Source organism: Mesoplodon densirostris, chromosome 7, assembly GCF_025265405.1.
Source record: "Mesoplodon densirostris isolate mMesDen1 chromosome 7, mMesDen1 primary haplotype, whole genome shotgun sequence".
Taxonomy (NCBI): Eukaryota; Metazoa; Chordata; class Mammalia; order Artiodactyla; family Ziphiidae; genus Mesoplodon; species Mesoplodon densirostris.
This window is the reverse complement of record NC_082667.1, coordinates 35,128,779-35,146,351: the sequence shown is the minus strand read 5'-3', so window position 1 is coordinate 35,146,351 and position 17,573 is coordinate 35,128,779. Positions and strand designations below refer to the sequence as shown.

The 17,573-nt window shown below is 37.5% G+C and overlaps 2 protein-coding genes across 2 annotated transcripts; both read right to left on the bottom strand.

Moving 5' to 3' along the window:
* Positions 1-256: 256 nt before the first annotated feature.
* On the bottom strand, positions 257-6,842 carry SVIP (small VCP interacting protein). The gene is made up of 4 exons (XM_060105364.1): positions 6,743-6,842; positions 3,997-4,047; positions 3,341-3,454; positions 257-333 (listed from the first exon to the last, which is right to left on the bottom strand). The coding sequence occupies exons 1-4, from the start codon at positions 6,794-6,796 to the stop codon at positions 319-321; spliced, it is 234 nt and encodes a 77-aa protein (XP_059961347.1). The 5' UTR covers positions 6,797-6,842; the 3' UTR covers positions 257-318.
* Positions 6,843-14,843: 8,001 nt separating this feature from the next.
* Positions 14,844-17,358, bottom strand: CCDC179 (coiled-coil domain containing 179). Its single transcript, XM_060105176.1, has 3 exons — positions 17,314-17,358; positions 16,707-16,751; positions 14,844-14,987 (listed from the first exon to the last, which is right to left on the bottom strand). Exons 1-3 carry the CDS (start codon positions 17,356-17,358, stop codon positions 14,844-14,846), a joined length of 234 nt encoding a protein of 77 aa, XP_059961159.1.
* Positions 17,359-17,573: the final 215 nt, after the last annotated feature.

The following is a 17,573-nucleotide window of genomic DNA, read 5'->3' as shown; positions in this document are numbered from 1 at the left end:
AATTTTTCCATGCTATATATAAATATATATTCACTATTTAGGCCCATGTTTTAACTACTAAAAAACGGCAAATCACCCACTGTCTGCAGAACAGCAAATGTAGGGAAAATAAGTATTTACTGAAAGGTCTGGCCATTTTCTAAGTTTAACAATCAAAAGCATTTTCAATATTCAGTTCTGAAAAAGCACTGCATTTAAGAGACTAAAATTACAAAGTCTGAATCTTCATTTATTCAAAGAGAAGAAATTAAATTGAGGATGTCCACTTGATTGCAGATATTAGTTATTGGCAGTAGACTCTTCCACTCATGTTATGCTTTATGAAACTGTCCACTAGAAAAGATAAAAATATAGAGAAAAGTAAATTTTGTTTAAAGTTATGTTACTATATTCTAGTGAACAAACAGATAAGAGAGAAATATGGGCTATACAAATGTAAAATGATCTTTGTGAGTAGCAGTGATTAGTAAAATTTTACATTATAGTCTGAAATAAGATACATGATGGTGTAAAAATATAAAGAAATAAAACAAAATATCTGGGCAGATTAATGAGTGGTAGCTAGATTCCCAAATACCTGATAATCAGTAAAAGAAAAACAAAACATCACAAAATAAGAACAACAATGAAACTACAAAATAAAAATAAAGAAATTTTTGTTTGAGGCAGGGGAGTGAAGAAACGGTAGAAATTATTAAATAATGGTCTGACAAAGTCTTTTCCTTGCTTAACTTGAGAAACTATTCCATTTGGTGTTCTGTTTAATCAAGTTTATTAAATCTGCAATAGTAAGTCCTGAAAAAGCCATTGGGATAGTACCAGAGATATTTACCAGTCTCTAAAGTAGTGTTTTCCAAGTACATTCAAGGAATTTTTTTAACATATTTTTAAAAAATCTTTACTTAAAGTTTGAAAATTAAGAATTAATCCAAGTAAACTTGCTTTTCTTTATTTTAGAACTTCTTACAGACTTAAATACTGTGCCTTTTTTAATCTCTAAGAAAGGAATTCAATATATAACACAATATTCAGGATTTTTAAACATTTTTACTATGGGATTCTATTTTCCACAAAATATCTCCTAGGACTAGTGTTACAAACACTAGAGCAGTGATTCTCAATCTGGTTTGACATCAGACTCCTTGGGGTGCTTAAAAATCCTGATGGCTAAGTCCCACTCTCAGAGATTCTGATTGATATAAGGTCAGATCCAAGTTTCAGTCTTTTTTGAAAGCTCCTCATGAGCCACTGCTCTAGACATCTGCCACCACTACTCTACTAGTATATCCTGAACTGATGCTAGTTTGTGTCCTGATGCTATCATCACACTGACTTCACAAAATAAGTTCTGCCTTTCCAGAACACAGTGAGCATGGCCAATGCCAAGTGTCCCAGGAAGAGGCAGCTAGTCAGGAGATGAATATATGGAGGGCATGAACACAGGGAAGGACATGTTTTCCTCATACTATGAAGTCGGGTTAGGAAGAATCTAGCTATACCACAGAACACTCAAGGCCAGCCTGTAGAACAGGCCTGACAGCAGCCCCTAAAAGAGCCTAGGCCAAAGGGTTTGAGCATTAAAGTTACTCTTTATCTTGTATTTTCCCTTCTGTTATCCCTGAGCCTCAAAAAATTTATTTTGAACTTCACTGTATGCTCTCAATGAGCAATGCAGGTGGTCAAAGAAAAAAGGTACTAAATTTAACACTGAGATGTTTTTCATTTTGAGCACTTCTGAAGGGACCAGAAGAAATATAGGGCCTAATTTATTTTTAATCTATAGGCTTCAGGGCACAGAAGCTTTGGTTTTAATTAAGAAAGCCCCTTTCTCCCTTAAGAGTTCAAAAGCTGATGTTAAATTTGTTAGGTTAGAACATGTTAAATAAGTACCTTCTGACTATACATAAAGTATCCCTTTTGTAACATTATATGTGACTTCAAGTCATTCAGAACTTCTATTTCTTCTACTATGAAAGTTGATCTCAGCATCATTTTCAGTTCCATAATTTAATTTTCACAAATTCTTTGTCTTTGAGAACTCCATATGAAGTAAACCTGGTGACACAGATCTTTATCTCAACAGAATATTGAAAGTAAGCAACTATACTTCTGATAAATATCTGATGTATCTTCCAACTGTTTTACTTTACATTTATTCTATTCTATTATGGGGGTATATTAAAAAATAAATAAATAAATAAACAAACACAATGATCAGTTATTTACCTTAATATCAAAATCAATTATTTTATATATTGTTAAAAGTTAACTATAAAAATTATTTTCTTTTAATTTCATTTATTAAATGAGATTAGATGAAGTAACATATAATGATAAAATGCACACAGATAAATCTTATTGTTATGTGATATTCCTGAGTCAGAATCATGTATGCTTAGGATGCTCCTGAACTGCCTGCCCCACAACTTGGGGTTGTACGTACACATATGTATTTATACAGATAGTTTTGAGAGCAAAAACCAAACCAAATGGAGAAGACAGAGAATCAGCTAAACAAGTGCTCATAAATCACTGACAAATTAAATATAAATGAAACTCAGGACATTGTCCTTTTCACAAATACCCTTGAGAAATACATTTCCTTTAAAAATGGAACAAAGAAGAAAATCTTAATATCTGAACCATTCATTTCCTGAGCTTTAACATGTAAAAGAAAACCTTTATAATCCTGCTAGACTGTAAAGATCCCCAAGTTCAGGGACGTTGTTTAACTTGTCCATCATTATATTTCTAGTGTCAAGAGCTACAACTGCTGCTATTGGGATGGGCATGTGTCAGACTCACCGGTGTACACCCTATTGTCCAAATTAATATTAAGGTAACTATGATAATGAGTGACAATGGGAAGCTCAAAAATCTCAAATCATTTAGTGAAAAAAACTCAAAGAGTTTGAAGTAGTTTACAGTAGAATCCAATTTTCTAAGATTGACATACGAAATGAGATTAGAAATGATGTCTGTCAAAATGACACTGAATTTGGATGATTTTTACTTTCTTCTTTGTGTCCTTCCATTTTGCTTAAGTTTTCTACACATTTAAGATTTCCATTAATCATATAAGTATGAAGTATTATGATATAGGGTTGAGATAAACAGGAAAAGTCTATTTTCATTTTGGGAAAAAGAAAGTAAATCTATTCCAATGAATGTTGGAATGTCCAAATAAACTGACACTTCTTCCAATCTATATTGTTCATGCTTTTAAATTAATTCACTATTTTCTGACAATCCATTTCACGATGAAATTATTGAACAGATTGCTACTGGAGTTTTGAAAAATTCCAGGTAAATTAAACCTTAAGTAAATTTTAATACTTACCCTAAGGCCACCTTCTGGTGGGGGTCCAGATGCAGCCATTTCTTTTTCTATTTTTTCCTTTTTCTTTCTCTTTTCTTCCACAGACTGAACATTCAGAATGCCCCGAGATGCAGCCTTCAGGAAAATTATTAAGGAGTATAGAAAAAGAACAAAAATTAATTTCCTGTTACCAAAAGGTGTTTTTTGTTTGTTTTTTGTCTTTTAGGTTTTTCTTTGGAGGTGGGGGGTAGGGGATGGGGTTGGTCTATTTTTGGTAACAAAGAATTAGACTATTTCTACAACAGCTTTACATAAAACATATGATTTCTTCATTGGGTATTTTGCAACCATACACATTTCTCCCCTAAAGTTACTTCACATCTGTCAGTGTTTTATAAGGCACAGTCATTTCATCTCAAGGAAGAATGTTATTAAAGATTCCTCCTTGGCATCTTCCATATCAGAAGACATGTAGAGAAATTTTCATACATTAAATGACATAAATGCACTAAACCAATTTATAGAAACAGAAATCATTTTGAAAATGTTTTCCTTTAATTTAAATTTCTAAGATATCAGATACCATTTTCATTAGAGAATACTACTAGTAATAGACATCTATAGAGAACAAAATGCAAATTTAATTATCTAAGGTAGAATTTTATTTTTACTCTTACCTCCTTCTGTCTTCTTTCTGCAGCCTCTGCAAGCTTTGCTCTTTTTTCTTCCTAGGAAAAATGTGTAAGAAATATGATTTAAAACAAAACCAAACATTATCCTTGATATTTTATACTTTTATCTTATAGGTAATATAACAGTTTACAAAAATAGTACTGGCCCCAAATGTCCTATTAAGAATGCCATTATTTATAACATTCATAAAATACTCAACTTTCTGAATTTCATTCTCCCAATCAATAAACCTTCAAGGACTTCCCTGGTGGCACATGGTTAAGAATCCGCCTGCAAATGCAGGGGACATGGGTTCAAGCCCTGGTCCAGGAATATCACACATGCCGTGGAGCAACAAAGCCCGTGTGCCACAACTACTGAGCCTGCATGCCACAACTACTGAAGCCCGCGTGCCTAGAGCCTGTGCTCTGCAACGAGAAGCCACCGCAATGAGAAGCCCGCACACCTCAACGAAGAGTAGCCCCCGCTTGCCGCAACTAGAGAAAGCCCGCACACAGCAACGAAGACCCAACACAGCCAAAAATAAATAAATAAAATAAATAAATTTATAAAAATTAAAAAAATTTTTAAACCCTTCAAATAAGCACATGATGAGACATACACCTACATCTATATCATATATTTACATTATATATCTCATAAACACATACACATACATACACAAAGTGGCCTATAAAATAATCTATTTGCTTTTTCAAAAAAAAAAGAGCTTACAAGCTAGTCAGGGCAATAAAACAAATGACATTTAATAATACAAGCAGGGAAATACACGGTTTGGTACTGCCAATTAAAAAGGAGTTTGGGTCTTCCCTGGTGGTGCAGTGGTTGAGAGTCCGCCTGCCCATGCAGGGGACACAGGTTCGTGCCCCAGTCCGGGAAGATCCCACATGCCGCGGAGCGGCTGGGCTCGTGAGCCATGACCGCTGAGCCTGCGTGTCCGGAGCCTGTGCTCCGCAACGGGAGAGGCCACAACAGTGAGAGGCCTGCGTACCGCAAAAAAAAAAAAAAAAAAAAAAAAGGAGTTTGAAAGTTTGAAGCAGGCTGGTATTTTCGGAAGAAGTTCCTGAATGAAGTGAGTGAATCTCATTGAGTAGGACAGGAAGGACTAGAGGAAATTTATGAGATGTACTGTTCCATGTTGGGAAACCGTGAATATTATTTTTCTATATCTATATTATTCATAATAATGTTATAAATTATGTAAATATATGACAGTAAGTAGCATTCTCTTGGGAGCTGTGTTAATAATTCCCCCATTTTCCCTACCACAATACATTCATTCATTCATTTCATCCATTGGATAAATACTTATTGAGCAACTATCATGCCTCAGGAACTTTTCTAGGTGCTGAAGATACAGCAGTGAAATAATACAGATAAATGTTTCCACCCACATGGAATTTACATTCCAATGAGGACAGTCACATATAATCAAATAAATATACATCTGTCAGATTGAAGTAAGTGCTTTAGGGAAATATAAAGAAAAGTATGGTCAATAAGAAATGGAAGGTAGATGGTAGAGTGGATGGTAGGAAGGTGGATGGTAGAGTGGAGGATCTACTTTATGTAGGGTGGTGAAGAAAAGCCTCAAAGATAAAGTGACATTCAAGCAGTGAGCAATGTGGTTATCTGGGGTGGGGGAGGGGAGGAAGGGCTTAACAAATGCTGGCCCATTGGTATTTTATCAGTAGCCAGATAAACAAAATTAAGAACATTTAAAAGCAACACTAGCAAGAAAGACAAGGTGAACTTTCTCATGTCAACTTCCAGGTCATTTTTAGTATTTATGATCAAATAGCTGAAGAGTTAATGTACGTCCCTAAACAACTCATTTCCTTCAACGAATTTTTAGCCAGATACAAGAGAGGAATTTAGGTGTTCCGTTATCAACTTCCTGTAAGGATTATTAAGGTAAAAATGCTGTTAAAAATTAGAAAGCTACAAAAAGTATAAATGTATTATACCACAAACCACCTAGTTAAATCTGAAATTATCCAGATAAATAACAAATACTTTCTAGTACAAGTATGTCCCAAATATTGCACGGAACAAACCTACGTATCTTTTAAATGTATTTCTTGTTTATCTGAAACTTCAAATTTAACTGGGCGCCCTATATTTTTATTTGCTAAACGTGGCAACTTTACAAACTGTACACTCGGTCCTACATAAAATACTTTAAAAAAACTTAAAAGTGATAAAGACTAAAGGTAAATCATTAATACAATATCCAATAAAGCGCAGAAATATACGAGACTTTATTGATCACCTTCTTTAAACAGCTGGTACAAATAGGAAGATGCACATCTCCGACAAGATTAAACACTTCAGTTCCCGGAGAAAGAAGGATTTCTTTTCGCACCCTAACTCCATCTACCGCATCGCCAGGAATGGCCGCCACATCGCACAGTCCACGTGCGCCTGCGTCCTACGAACTGCCAATTCTGCCACCCGGCTGAAGGTAAAGAGACGCTGGAGCCGCCTTTAGAAAGACACCGACGCGGAGGCAGCAGCCCAGGTCCGGCAGGCAGGACCTCAAGGTCCCTCGGAGCACGGCCACCATCTCCGCCACCAAGGTCCCCGTCAACGGGCTCCACGGCCCGTGCCGCCGCTTCCAACGGCCCGTCCTGGGGCCGCAGCTCGGGACCTCCGGCGTGCCCCTCCAGGAACAGGTGCGCACGGCGCGGGCGGGCGGACGCGGGGACGCTGGGAGGCGGCCTTACTTACCAGGTCCGGCGAAGGAGGCGCGGCCTCCGTGGGACAAGGAAAACACAGCCCCATGGTATCGCGGCTGGGGGGTTCCCCTCCTGGGTCCGCCCCAGACCAGGCCGTGCGAACTGCGCGATCAGACCCGAGTCCCAGTTATGCGGTGCTCGCTCCGCCCTCAGCGGGCGGCTTGGTGACTGGGCGGCTCGGCTCCGCCCCGCTCCTCTGCCGCAGCGCCCCACCGCCGCCCCGCGGCTCCACCCCCGCCCCACCATTCCACTGGGGCTCGGCTCCGCCCCCCTGCCGCCAGCCTCCACCCTGGTCGTTCCTGGACCCCACCCCTGAAGCTAGCCTCCGCCCCACGGAGGCACCTCCCCACCCACACTTCCAGAGTCTCTGCTAGGACGGGGCCTTGATGCCAGGAAACACCTGCTGAGGGCGACATGCAGAGTAGGGGTGGAAAAGCTTGGCTACGGCCTCCAAGCTAACCCAGTTGGCTAGCCCTGTATAAACGAGTGACAAGACTCTGGATAGTTTATGCTACCCCCTTTTGTAAGAAGGGACTCTGACCTCCAAGAAATTAAAGCCAAGATTTCAAGTTGATGTCAGCCCTCTTTTTTGTAAGTGCCACTCAGTACTACTTCAGTTAAGAGGGCAGAACGTGAAATCCATCACTGTGTTTTAGCATTGAGCCTCATGAATGCACCTTTAGTTGAGTTTCCTATTAGTTTCTGGTGCTTTGGATTCATTTATCCATCCAAGAGTAATAATAATGTTTGACATATTCAGAAATATTTAAATTGAATGCTTCTCAAATTGTAATAGGCATAAGAATCACCTGGGCATCTACTTAAATGAATTAACATATGAGTTAACAAATTTCACAGCCAAATGGATGTATCATTGGAAAATTGATGCAAGCATGCAGGGTTCTTGATCTTAATCTTCTGTTAACAGTTTTATGAAGCCACAAAGTTTTCCTTTAGAATTCTTTAATTTCTTACCCAGTTCAGTGCTATGGTCTAAAAATTATCAGAAGCCTGCACCTGTCAGAAAAAAATCCTTTCTATGACTCCTCTTGAAGATGAAGCATTTTTTGCAAGAGCATCGGAGTGAAATAGTGACCATCTGTAAATGACAAAGGACTTAAAAAGACATGATTGAAGATCTGATTACAGTGCAATTGACAAAGAAACTTGATTACTGCTGTGACATACAACAATTCAAGATAATTACTAACATTATGGCTGTTAACATTTTACTAAGACATAACCAGATTTTTAGGAGCTCCATATAATTTCCAGTATATCTATATTAATAACATTTACCCATACAATATAAAATAAGAAAGTTTATCAGCACTCATTTGATAATGCTTCCCATGTAATTTAACATAACAAATAAGCCTAATTTGTTTAATATTCCTCTTTCTCAGATGCTTCAGGTATCCTCTCTGAAGCATCCTAGAGTTAGCTAGAAGTCAAAATAACTTCGATTAGAATCTGATATTTGGGAAGTTTTTCAAAAATATCAAAAAGGTTTCAAAATACTTGGTCACATAGGATCATATGTCACAGTAGAACAATACTTAATTACTTAACCAGTGACAATAAAATATTTCAAAAGCAACTGTCAAAAGTTGTAACAGATTACTGGTTAAAGGTAAAGAAACTTTGCAGTCAGTTATCCAAAGCAAATCAATATTTTAAGAAAACTTTGTCTTCTTAATAGAGAGAAAGCCAAATTCAGGTTTTGTACCACTTTACCTTTCATAATAAAATTAATTTACTCAATTAAATTGATTCTAATCTTTATCACTCCTGACCACACATAGATCTGCCTTTCTAAAGATTCATTTTTTTTCCCCTCACAATCTTCTACAACTTTCTATATCCACATTAATTTGTCCCTTATTTTCTTTCCCATTTAGGAATAACCAGCTTTAGGACAAAATTACTTTCTTTTCCCTTAACAAAACGCATTTCCATTCTTTATACCTTCTTTTTCCTTGCATACAAAGATGTTTTCCTTATTAATTTTTACTAGTTTTAATTACATCTTTTAATTATTATAATTCTTAACCTTAAAAAACTTAGTTTCTAGTGAAAACTAAGAAGTAAGCAATTTATGAACTTGTACCATTAGCACTTTGTAGATAGGTAAACTTGTGAATACTATTTGTAGTTTCTAAAAACAGGTGATTCCTTAAAGAAAATGTCTCAGTGTGACACCAAACATATTTATTTATTTATTTCGAATTTTATTTTATTTATTTGTTTATACATCAGGTTCTTATTAGTTATCTATTTTATACACATCAGTGTATACATGTCAATCCCAATCTCCCAGTTCATCTCACCACCACCCCCACCACCCCGCCCCCGCTTTCCCCCCTTGGTGTCCATACATTTGTTCTCTATATCTGTGTCTCTATTTCTGCCCTGCAAACTGGTTCATCTGTACCATTTTTCTAGGTTCCACATATATGCGTTAGTATACGATATTAATTATTTATTTTATTAATAGTCCTAAATATCTTTAGTTTCTCTGTAAAAGGAAACCTATGTTCAGTAATTAATATTTCAGTATCTTATTTGGAAATGATCTGGATATTCAATGAATTGCTATCATTGAACTTAATTTAGCAGTTTCAAGTTACAAAAAAAAATCTGGAGGACATATTTTCGATAGATATACTTAAAACATAATTATTCCTAAAGAGTTCACTTAAAACTCTTATTTACATTTAATTTACTTAAAAGTTTCATCATATCAAGTTATTTTTCTTGCTGACAAATTTTGTAACAGGGATAAGATCTTATTTGATTTCTAGTAAACCTAGGTACAATAAAAATATTATACTTAATGTTGATGACCCTAAAGAAATGTCTGTGTTAATTAAACCAACAAACTGAAACTTGTTTTCATTCATTTAAATTAAATCTATTTCATTTAATCTATTAATTCTAGATCATGTGATCCTAAAATTCATTTGGGTTACTTTCTTTTATATTTCTGAGTATTTATATAAGCACTTATTTTCCTTTTAGCCAATTAAATAGAGTCCTTTTACAAATTAATATTGGCAATACCACACCACTACAACACACATATATAAATATATACACACAGACACATAGTTTCCACTATGTGGACAGAGAATATAGCCAATATGTTATAGTAACTTTAAATGGAGTATAATCTTTAAAAATATTGGATCACTACATTGCACACCTGAAACTAATATTGTTAATCAACTATACTTCAATAAAAAACAAAACAGAACAAAACAAAACTCCTAGGACTGTTTAAAGATTTTAAACATTTTGTTTAAACACAAGTCATTATAAATATACAGCAGAGGAAATTTATTTCCCCCTATTATTAAAGCATAATTCTAAATCTCTAAATACGCTGTAAATCCAGTTGTAAAAATTTAAACATGAATACATTGTTTTCAAAGGCTTATGCATATTATTATTTGTTGAAAAGAAGCAAATCTCAAGTTACCACAGAAAAGAAAGTGGTAGTAAGATATGGTATTTAATAAAATTCTAGACCCTGTAGCTTGGATATTAAATGGTTGCACTGTTTATTTTGCTGAAATGGCAGAGCATTGTCTTTATTTTTCAAACGAAGTCAAATCACAAAATGCTACTTGATGTTAGAAATCTACATATTTTGTTCTGGCATGATTTCTTCCATACAGACTTCAGCTTTATGTCCACTAGAAGAGATTAAAATACACATAGAAAAATAAATTCAATCAAAATATACATAAGGAAAAGTTTATACAAACTATAAGTCCTCTGGGAAAGGTCTCAGAGGGAGAAGCCTTTCTTATACAAAAAGAATTGTATAAAGAGCTAGAAATGCTATTCTAAATTAAAACAAGGTCACATTCAGATAGAAGCCAGATGTGAGAAGCACTATTATCAAATAAATCATATCTGGGAATAAATATGACATAAACATCTTTTTCTATGAGTCAAGCAACAAATGCTACAAGTAAAAAGAATTTGCAGAAACCAAAACTACCAATCAGGAGAAAGGGTAAAGGTTTTTCTGAACATAATGGATATGACAGAGATGTTAAACATAAGGATTTTTCTTCCCAAGTCTTATGGTATGTGATTGACTGAGAAGGTATATTATATGCATCTATTGAGTGTTTGAAGTCTTGAAATGACCCAAAATGAAGTGAACAAGAGGGACAAATAAGTGAAAATGGAAAGATTATGTATATCAGTATCAGCAAGAACTGAACCTTAAAATAATATTTCAGGATAATTTTAATATGCATGAATATTATAATTATATAATTAGGAGAAAACTTTTGTCATATAGACTTTAAACAGACAAAATGAAAACAAAAACTACTTTTTCAAACTTTTCACAACTGAGTGCTCTAGCCTCATCCTGCATCTTCTGTTCTACTGGGCACAATCCATGTTAATAATAAATCACACATTTGCAAAAAGTTTTTTCCTACTTCTATGTAGCTATGTAAGCTGTACGCACTGATTGTGTTTATCTTTTTTTATGGACACAAATCAAAAATGTTGTCAGCATGCTATGCTGTTAACAGTGTAAATGTCTTCTTTCCTTTTAATTTTCCCAAAGTCCACAGATAAACGTATTGAGCGTATGCAAAAACTAAGGAAACAGAAGAGGAAATTTAGTAAACGGTTTTCAAGGCCTGCCCCTGTTCCAGAACCAGGACTCCTAGTAAGTGTAGAGACTCCACTGAAATTAGCAGATCCCTAAATCAAGAGGCATCCTCAATTTTTCATTTATGTAACACTCTAAATTTTGTTTCTTTCTTTTCCTTTGAGAAATCAGTAACTGCCATCTGGGAAGATACCTTAAAACTCCTCTAATCAAATTCTCATCTGTTATTTAAATCTCCTTTGTAGTTGTCTCCTGGAGATGATGTGGTTTAATGGAAAGAGTGTGTTCTTTGAAACCTCAGTGTTCTGGATAAATACTATCCTAGTGTTCCTTCTATATATTGACCAAAATATATAATACTTCCTATTTAAGCTCAGGCTCTCCCTGCTTCTCAAATGTGGGCTAAGATAAATTTTGTTTGGTTTAATTTCCAAACCATTGTGGACTGATCATTCTGTAACATGCAATCAAAATGTTATGGCAATATCAAATTATTATAAATGAACATAGATGTTTACTCTCAATTTCTCTACTAATCTTGTTGCAAAGTAGTAATGAATGTAAGATTAGCACCAAAACCAGACCACACAGAATAACACTACTTTGTACATCTTAAATGGTTTGGGATGAAAATAAAAGTCTGAGTCCATACGTACAAGTCCTTTATTAACATGGATTGTTAATACTCTATATAATGGAACAGGATAGATAGCCCAGAAACAGACCCACACAGATACTCAACAGATATTTGACAAAGGAGCAAAGGCAGTACCATATAGAAAGGGTAGTCTGATCAACACGTGGTGCCAGGACAAATGGAGCAACAGCCACATGCAAAAACAACGTCTAGACACACTTAGCTTACACCCTTCATTAAAATGAACTCATAATGTATCACAGACCTAAATGTAAAGTGCAAAACTGTAAAACTTCTAGAAGATAACACGGGAGAAAATTTATGTGACCTTGGAGTTGGCAATGAGTTTTTAGATACACAAAAAGCATGATCCATGAAAGAAATAGTTGATAACTTAAGCTTCATTAAAATTAAAAACTTCTGTTCTGGGAAAGATACTGCTAGAAGAATGAAAACACAAAGCACATGGGCTTCCCTTGTGGTGCAGTGGTTGAGGGTCCACCTGCCGATGCAGGGGACACGGGTTTGTGTCCCGGTCCAGGAAGATCCCACATGCCGCACAGCGGCTGGGCCCATGAGCCATGGCCACGGGAAAGGCCACAACAGTGAGAGGCCCACGTACCACAAAAAAAAAAAAAAAAAAAAAAAACCACAAAGCACAGATTGGGAGAAAATATTTGCAAAACACATAAAGAGCTGGTATCCAAAATATACAAATGACTCAAAACTCAACAATTAAAAGAAAAATTAAAAAGTGGGCAAAAGTCTGAACAGACACCTTACCAAAAAAGTTATACAGATGCAGATAAACATATGAAAAGATTGTCAAGAGTACATATCATCAGGGAATTGCAAATTAAAACAATGAGACATCACTACACAACTGTCTAAATGGCTACAATCCCCAAACACTGATAACAAATGTTGCCAAGGATGAGGAGCCACAGAGAACTCTCATTCATTGCTGGTGGGAATGCAAAATGAAACTGCTATTTTGGAAGACACTTTTGCCAGTTTTTTCCAAAGCTAAACATAGTTTTATGACCCAGCATATGACCCAGCAATTGTGCTCCTAGGTACTTCCCCAAATGAGTTGAAAGCTTATGTCCACACAAAAACCTGCCCATGAAGGTTTATGGCAGCTTTATTGATGATTGCCAAAAATTGGAAGCAACCAAGATGTTTTTCAATAGGTGAATGAATCCATACAATGGATAAAAAAATGTTATCAAGCCATGAAAAGATATGAAGGAAACTTCACTGCATATTACTAAGTGAAAGAAGCCAGTCTGAAAGACTACATACTGTATGATTCCAACCATATGACATTCTGGGAAAAGCAAAACTATAGAGATAGCAAAAAGATCAGTGATTGCCAGGGGCTTGAGAGGGGTGAGGGAAGAGGGAAGGGATGAACGTATAGAGCACAGGAGATATTTAGGGCAGTAAAAAATCTCCTGTATAATATTGTAATAGTGTATAAAAGGTGTATATATATATATTATGTATATAAAAAAAAATATATATATATATATATGTTTGTGCGGGGGAGTGTCTATCAGCTTTATTGAAGTATAGTTGACCTGCAATAAACTGCACATATTTATTTGAAGTGTACACTTTTAAATGTTTTGACACGTGTACACCCATGAAATCATCACCACAAACAAGATAATACATACATATAAAGAGGCTATTTTCCTGATCAAAAAAACCCGATTCAACAGGTGTATACTTTTTGCCCTTTGTCCTGTATCTTTTTCTTTTGGAATGTGGACACAATCTCTACCTATGTAGAAGCTTTTATGAGACAATGAGAATAAAAGCCATGTGAAAAGTGTGAAGGATCAAAAAGACAGAAGGAACCTGAGACTTCTTCGATGATTTTTGAAACCACCCTATCAACCCTAGACTGCCTACATCAGGAGTTCTCCTTTGGAAGAAAAACTACTCCTATTTGGTTAAACCATTGCAGTTGAGTTTCTCTTATAAGGAGATGAAGTTAGAAATTCCTAACTGACATAGCTATCCATTAGCTGGGCTTATAAAATATTTTCTTTCAAAAAGAAAACCAACAGAAAAAAAATCTTAATGATCAGAAATATAATTTTTCCCAAATCTTTCTATAATCTTTCTATAATGAAATATAATCCTGATCCTGGAAATTGCCTGAATAAGGCCAGGGCTCACTACTAAGGTGGAAGAGGAATGGATGAGGAAATTTGGGGATTTTCACCCTGAAGAAAAGTCTGCATATGAAGGGAGGTAACAGCTTTCTTCAAATATCTGAAGGACTTTCCAGTGGAAGGGCCATTGGATTTATGACTGGCTATTAGACGTGTAATTGGTACCACATGTAAAAGGCTCATGGAGGCAATATAACCATGTTATGTGGAAGAACTTTGAAATCCTTGTCAAAGGTATGCAAAGATGGAATATAAGCTGTGGTAGAGTTTTCTGATGTTGCCAAGGGTTCAAGCCTAGGCTGAAAAACTATTTGGCAGGAGATTTTGTGATTTATTCTCCAAATAATACAACCCAGAAGATTTAAGTGAATAACTTTAGGCAGTCAGATAATATACGCAAAGGAAAGACTGGAATCCAGAACACTGAGGTTTCAAAGAGCACACTCTTTCCATTAAACCACATCATCTCCAGGAGACAACTACAAAAGAGATTTAAATAACAGATAAGAATTTGATTAGAGGAGTTTTAAGGTATCTTCCCAGATGGCAGTTACTGATTTCTCAAAGGAAAAGAAAGAAACAAAATTTAGAGTGTTACATAAATGAAAAATTGAGGATGCCTCTTGATTTAAGGATCTGCTAATTTCAGTGGAGTCTCTACACTTACTAAGAGTCCTGGTTCTGGAACAGGGGCAGGCCTTGAAAACCGTTTACTAAATTTCCTCTTCTGTTTCCTTAGTTTTTGCATACGCTCAATACGTTTATCTGTGGACTTTGGGAAAATTAAAAGGAAAGAAGACATTTACACTGTTAACAGCATAGCATGCTGACAACATTTTTGGTTTGTGTCCATAAAAAAAAGATAAACACAATCAGTGCATACAGCTTACATAGCTACATAGAAGTAGGAAAAAAACTTTTTGCAAATGTGTGATTTATAGATGAAGAAAACATTTTGGAGCCTCAGTATTCTTTTTTTTTGTGGTCTTAGTTGGGGAACGTGGGATCTTCATTGCAGCGTGCGGGATCATTCCTTGCGGCGCGCGGGCTTCTCTCTAGTAGTGGTGCGTGGGTTTTATCTCTTCTCTAAGTTGTGGCGTGCAGGTTTTCTCTTCTCTAGTTGTGGCGCATGGGCTCCAGGACATGTGGGCTCTGTAGTTTGAGGCATGCAGGCTCTCTAGTTGAGATGTGTGGGCTCAGTAGTCGTGGCGTGCACGGGCTTAGTTGCCCTACAGTATGTGGGATCTTAGCTCCCCAACCAAGGATCGAACCTGCGTCCCCTGTATTGCAGAACGGATTCCTTACCACTGGACCACCAGGGAAGTCCCACCTCAGTAGAGTTTTCAAATGAAACTATTTACTCTTTATTTCCACTTCATTAACTGTGCACAATAGTGCACAATATGGACAATAGAAAACAATGTTAAGAAGGAAGAATAGGACTTCCCTGGTGACGCAGTGGTTGAGAATCTGCCTGCCAATGCAGGGAACACGGGTTCGAGCCCTGGTCTGGGAAGATCCCACATGCCGCAGAGCAACTAAGCCAGTGCGCCACAACTACTGAGCCTGCACTCTAGAGCCCGTGAACCACAACTACTGAGCCCACGTGCCACAACTACTGAAGCCCGAGTGCCTAGAGCCTGCACACCGCAACGAAGAGTAGCCCCCGCTCGCCACAACTAGAGAAAGCCCGCACACAGCAACAAAGACCCAATGCAGCTACAAATAAATAAATAAATTTATTTTTTTAAAAAAAGAAGGAAGAATAAATCATACAATGAATTTTGTGTGATCTTATGTTTATAAAGTTCAAAACCAAGAAAAACTATATCCTTTTAGAAGCACGTAGGTGCTAAACTATTAAAGAAAGAGATTAGCTTGATAAAAATAAAATTCAAGGTAGTGGTTACCTCTGGGAGAGACACACGGAGGTCGAGTAGGCAAGCAGCCCCTAGATGAGTTCAAGGATACTCATGTTTTCTTAAATTGGAGGTACATTTTGTTACCCTGCTTTAAAATTATGTATGCTACATATATCATTGTGTATGTATCACATGTTACATTAAAAAAAGGAGAATATTGGGCTTCCCTGGTGGCTCAGTGGTTGGGAGTCCGCCTGCCGATGCAGGGGACACAGGTTCGTGCCCCGGTCCGGGAGGATCCCACGTGCCGCGGAGCGGCTGGGCCCGTGAGCCATGGCCGCTGAGCCTGCGCGTCCGGAGCCTGTGCTCCGCAATGGGAGAGGCCACGGCAGTGAGAGGCCCGTGTACCGCAAAAAAAGAAAGAAAAAAAAAAGGAGAATATTAAACCATTTAGGTTATCCTAGTTAAGACTCATTCTGATAGTAGTCACAAGATCCCAGAGTCTCAAGAAAGATAACACAGAAGTGTCTAGCTAATAGAACTTCTGTCATATTAGGGACGATCACACATAAAGGGACAAGATAAAGTCACAGTTTTGAATTAACCATAATTATTTATTTAAACATTACCTGCCTTTCAGTGACGTCTGAAGGATGATGCCATTTTGAGCCTTCCTACGTAACATGTAAAGTTAAAAAATAAAATAAAAGTCATGAGCAAACAGAAAAATCATATATTATAATAGGAAGCCTATGCTACTGTTTTCTATTTATGTAATAGATGCCTATTATCTCAACTGCAAGAGGCAGGATCAGAATAAGAGCATCAAAGTAAACATTGGGGTGGAAGATGAGATAGTATTTGGAGAAAAAAGAACCTGCTATGAACCACATTACCGGGACTACTGAGATTTATTCTGGAAGGAAAGGGTGTACAAGAAATCCAAAAATTCATGTTTCTGTTGGTACTGAATATTGTCATGCCGGGTCAATAAGTCATTCAACAAACAGATGACTGCACGCGCCTGCCCCCCAGCAGGTGCGAGGTGGGGCTTTTCCTCCTCCCGGTGGGTCCTGCAGCCCAGAATTTAGTCTGCCTCCCTCACCCGGGATTTCCCAACCCCAAAGCACCAACCGCCGCGTAAAGGCCAGCAGCGCGAGCGGCCGAGGCGGCCTCCGACGGGCGAGGCCGGCGCCAGGGCGGCAGAGGCGGCGTTGAGGGCCCGGGGGGACTCACGGGGTTGACTTGGACAGCGTCGTCCTCCCTACAGCACAGGCACATGCTGCGGAGCCTCGCAGCGCCGCGGCGCCCGCTGCCGGACCCCCGCCAAGTCCTCGCGGGTGCGCCACCTACGGCCCGCGAGCCCCAACCGGTCCCGTCACAATTCTCTTTTTCCTGGCCGGGAGGGCCCCGCCCTTTCCCTTAGCTGTCTTCCAATCCCAGTGCCGGGAAGGTGGAGTTCCTAGCCTCGGAAGAGCATCTGTGGAACTAGGGAT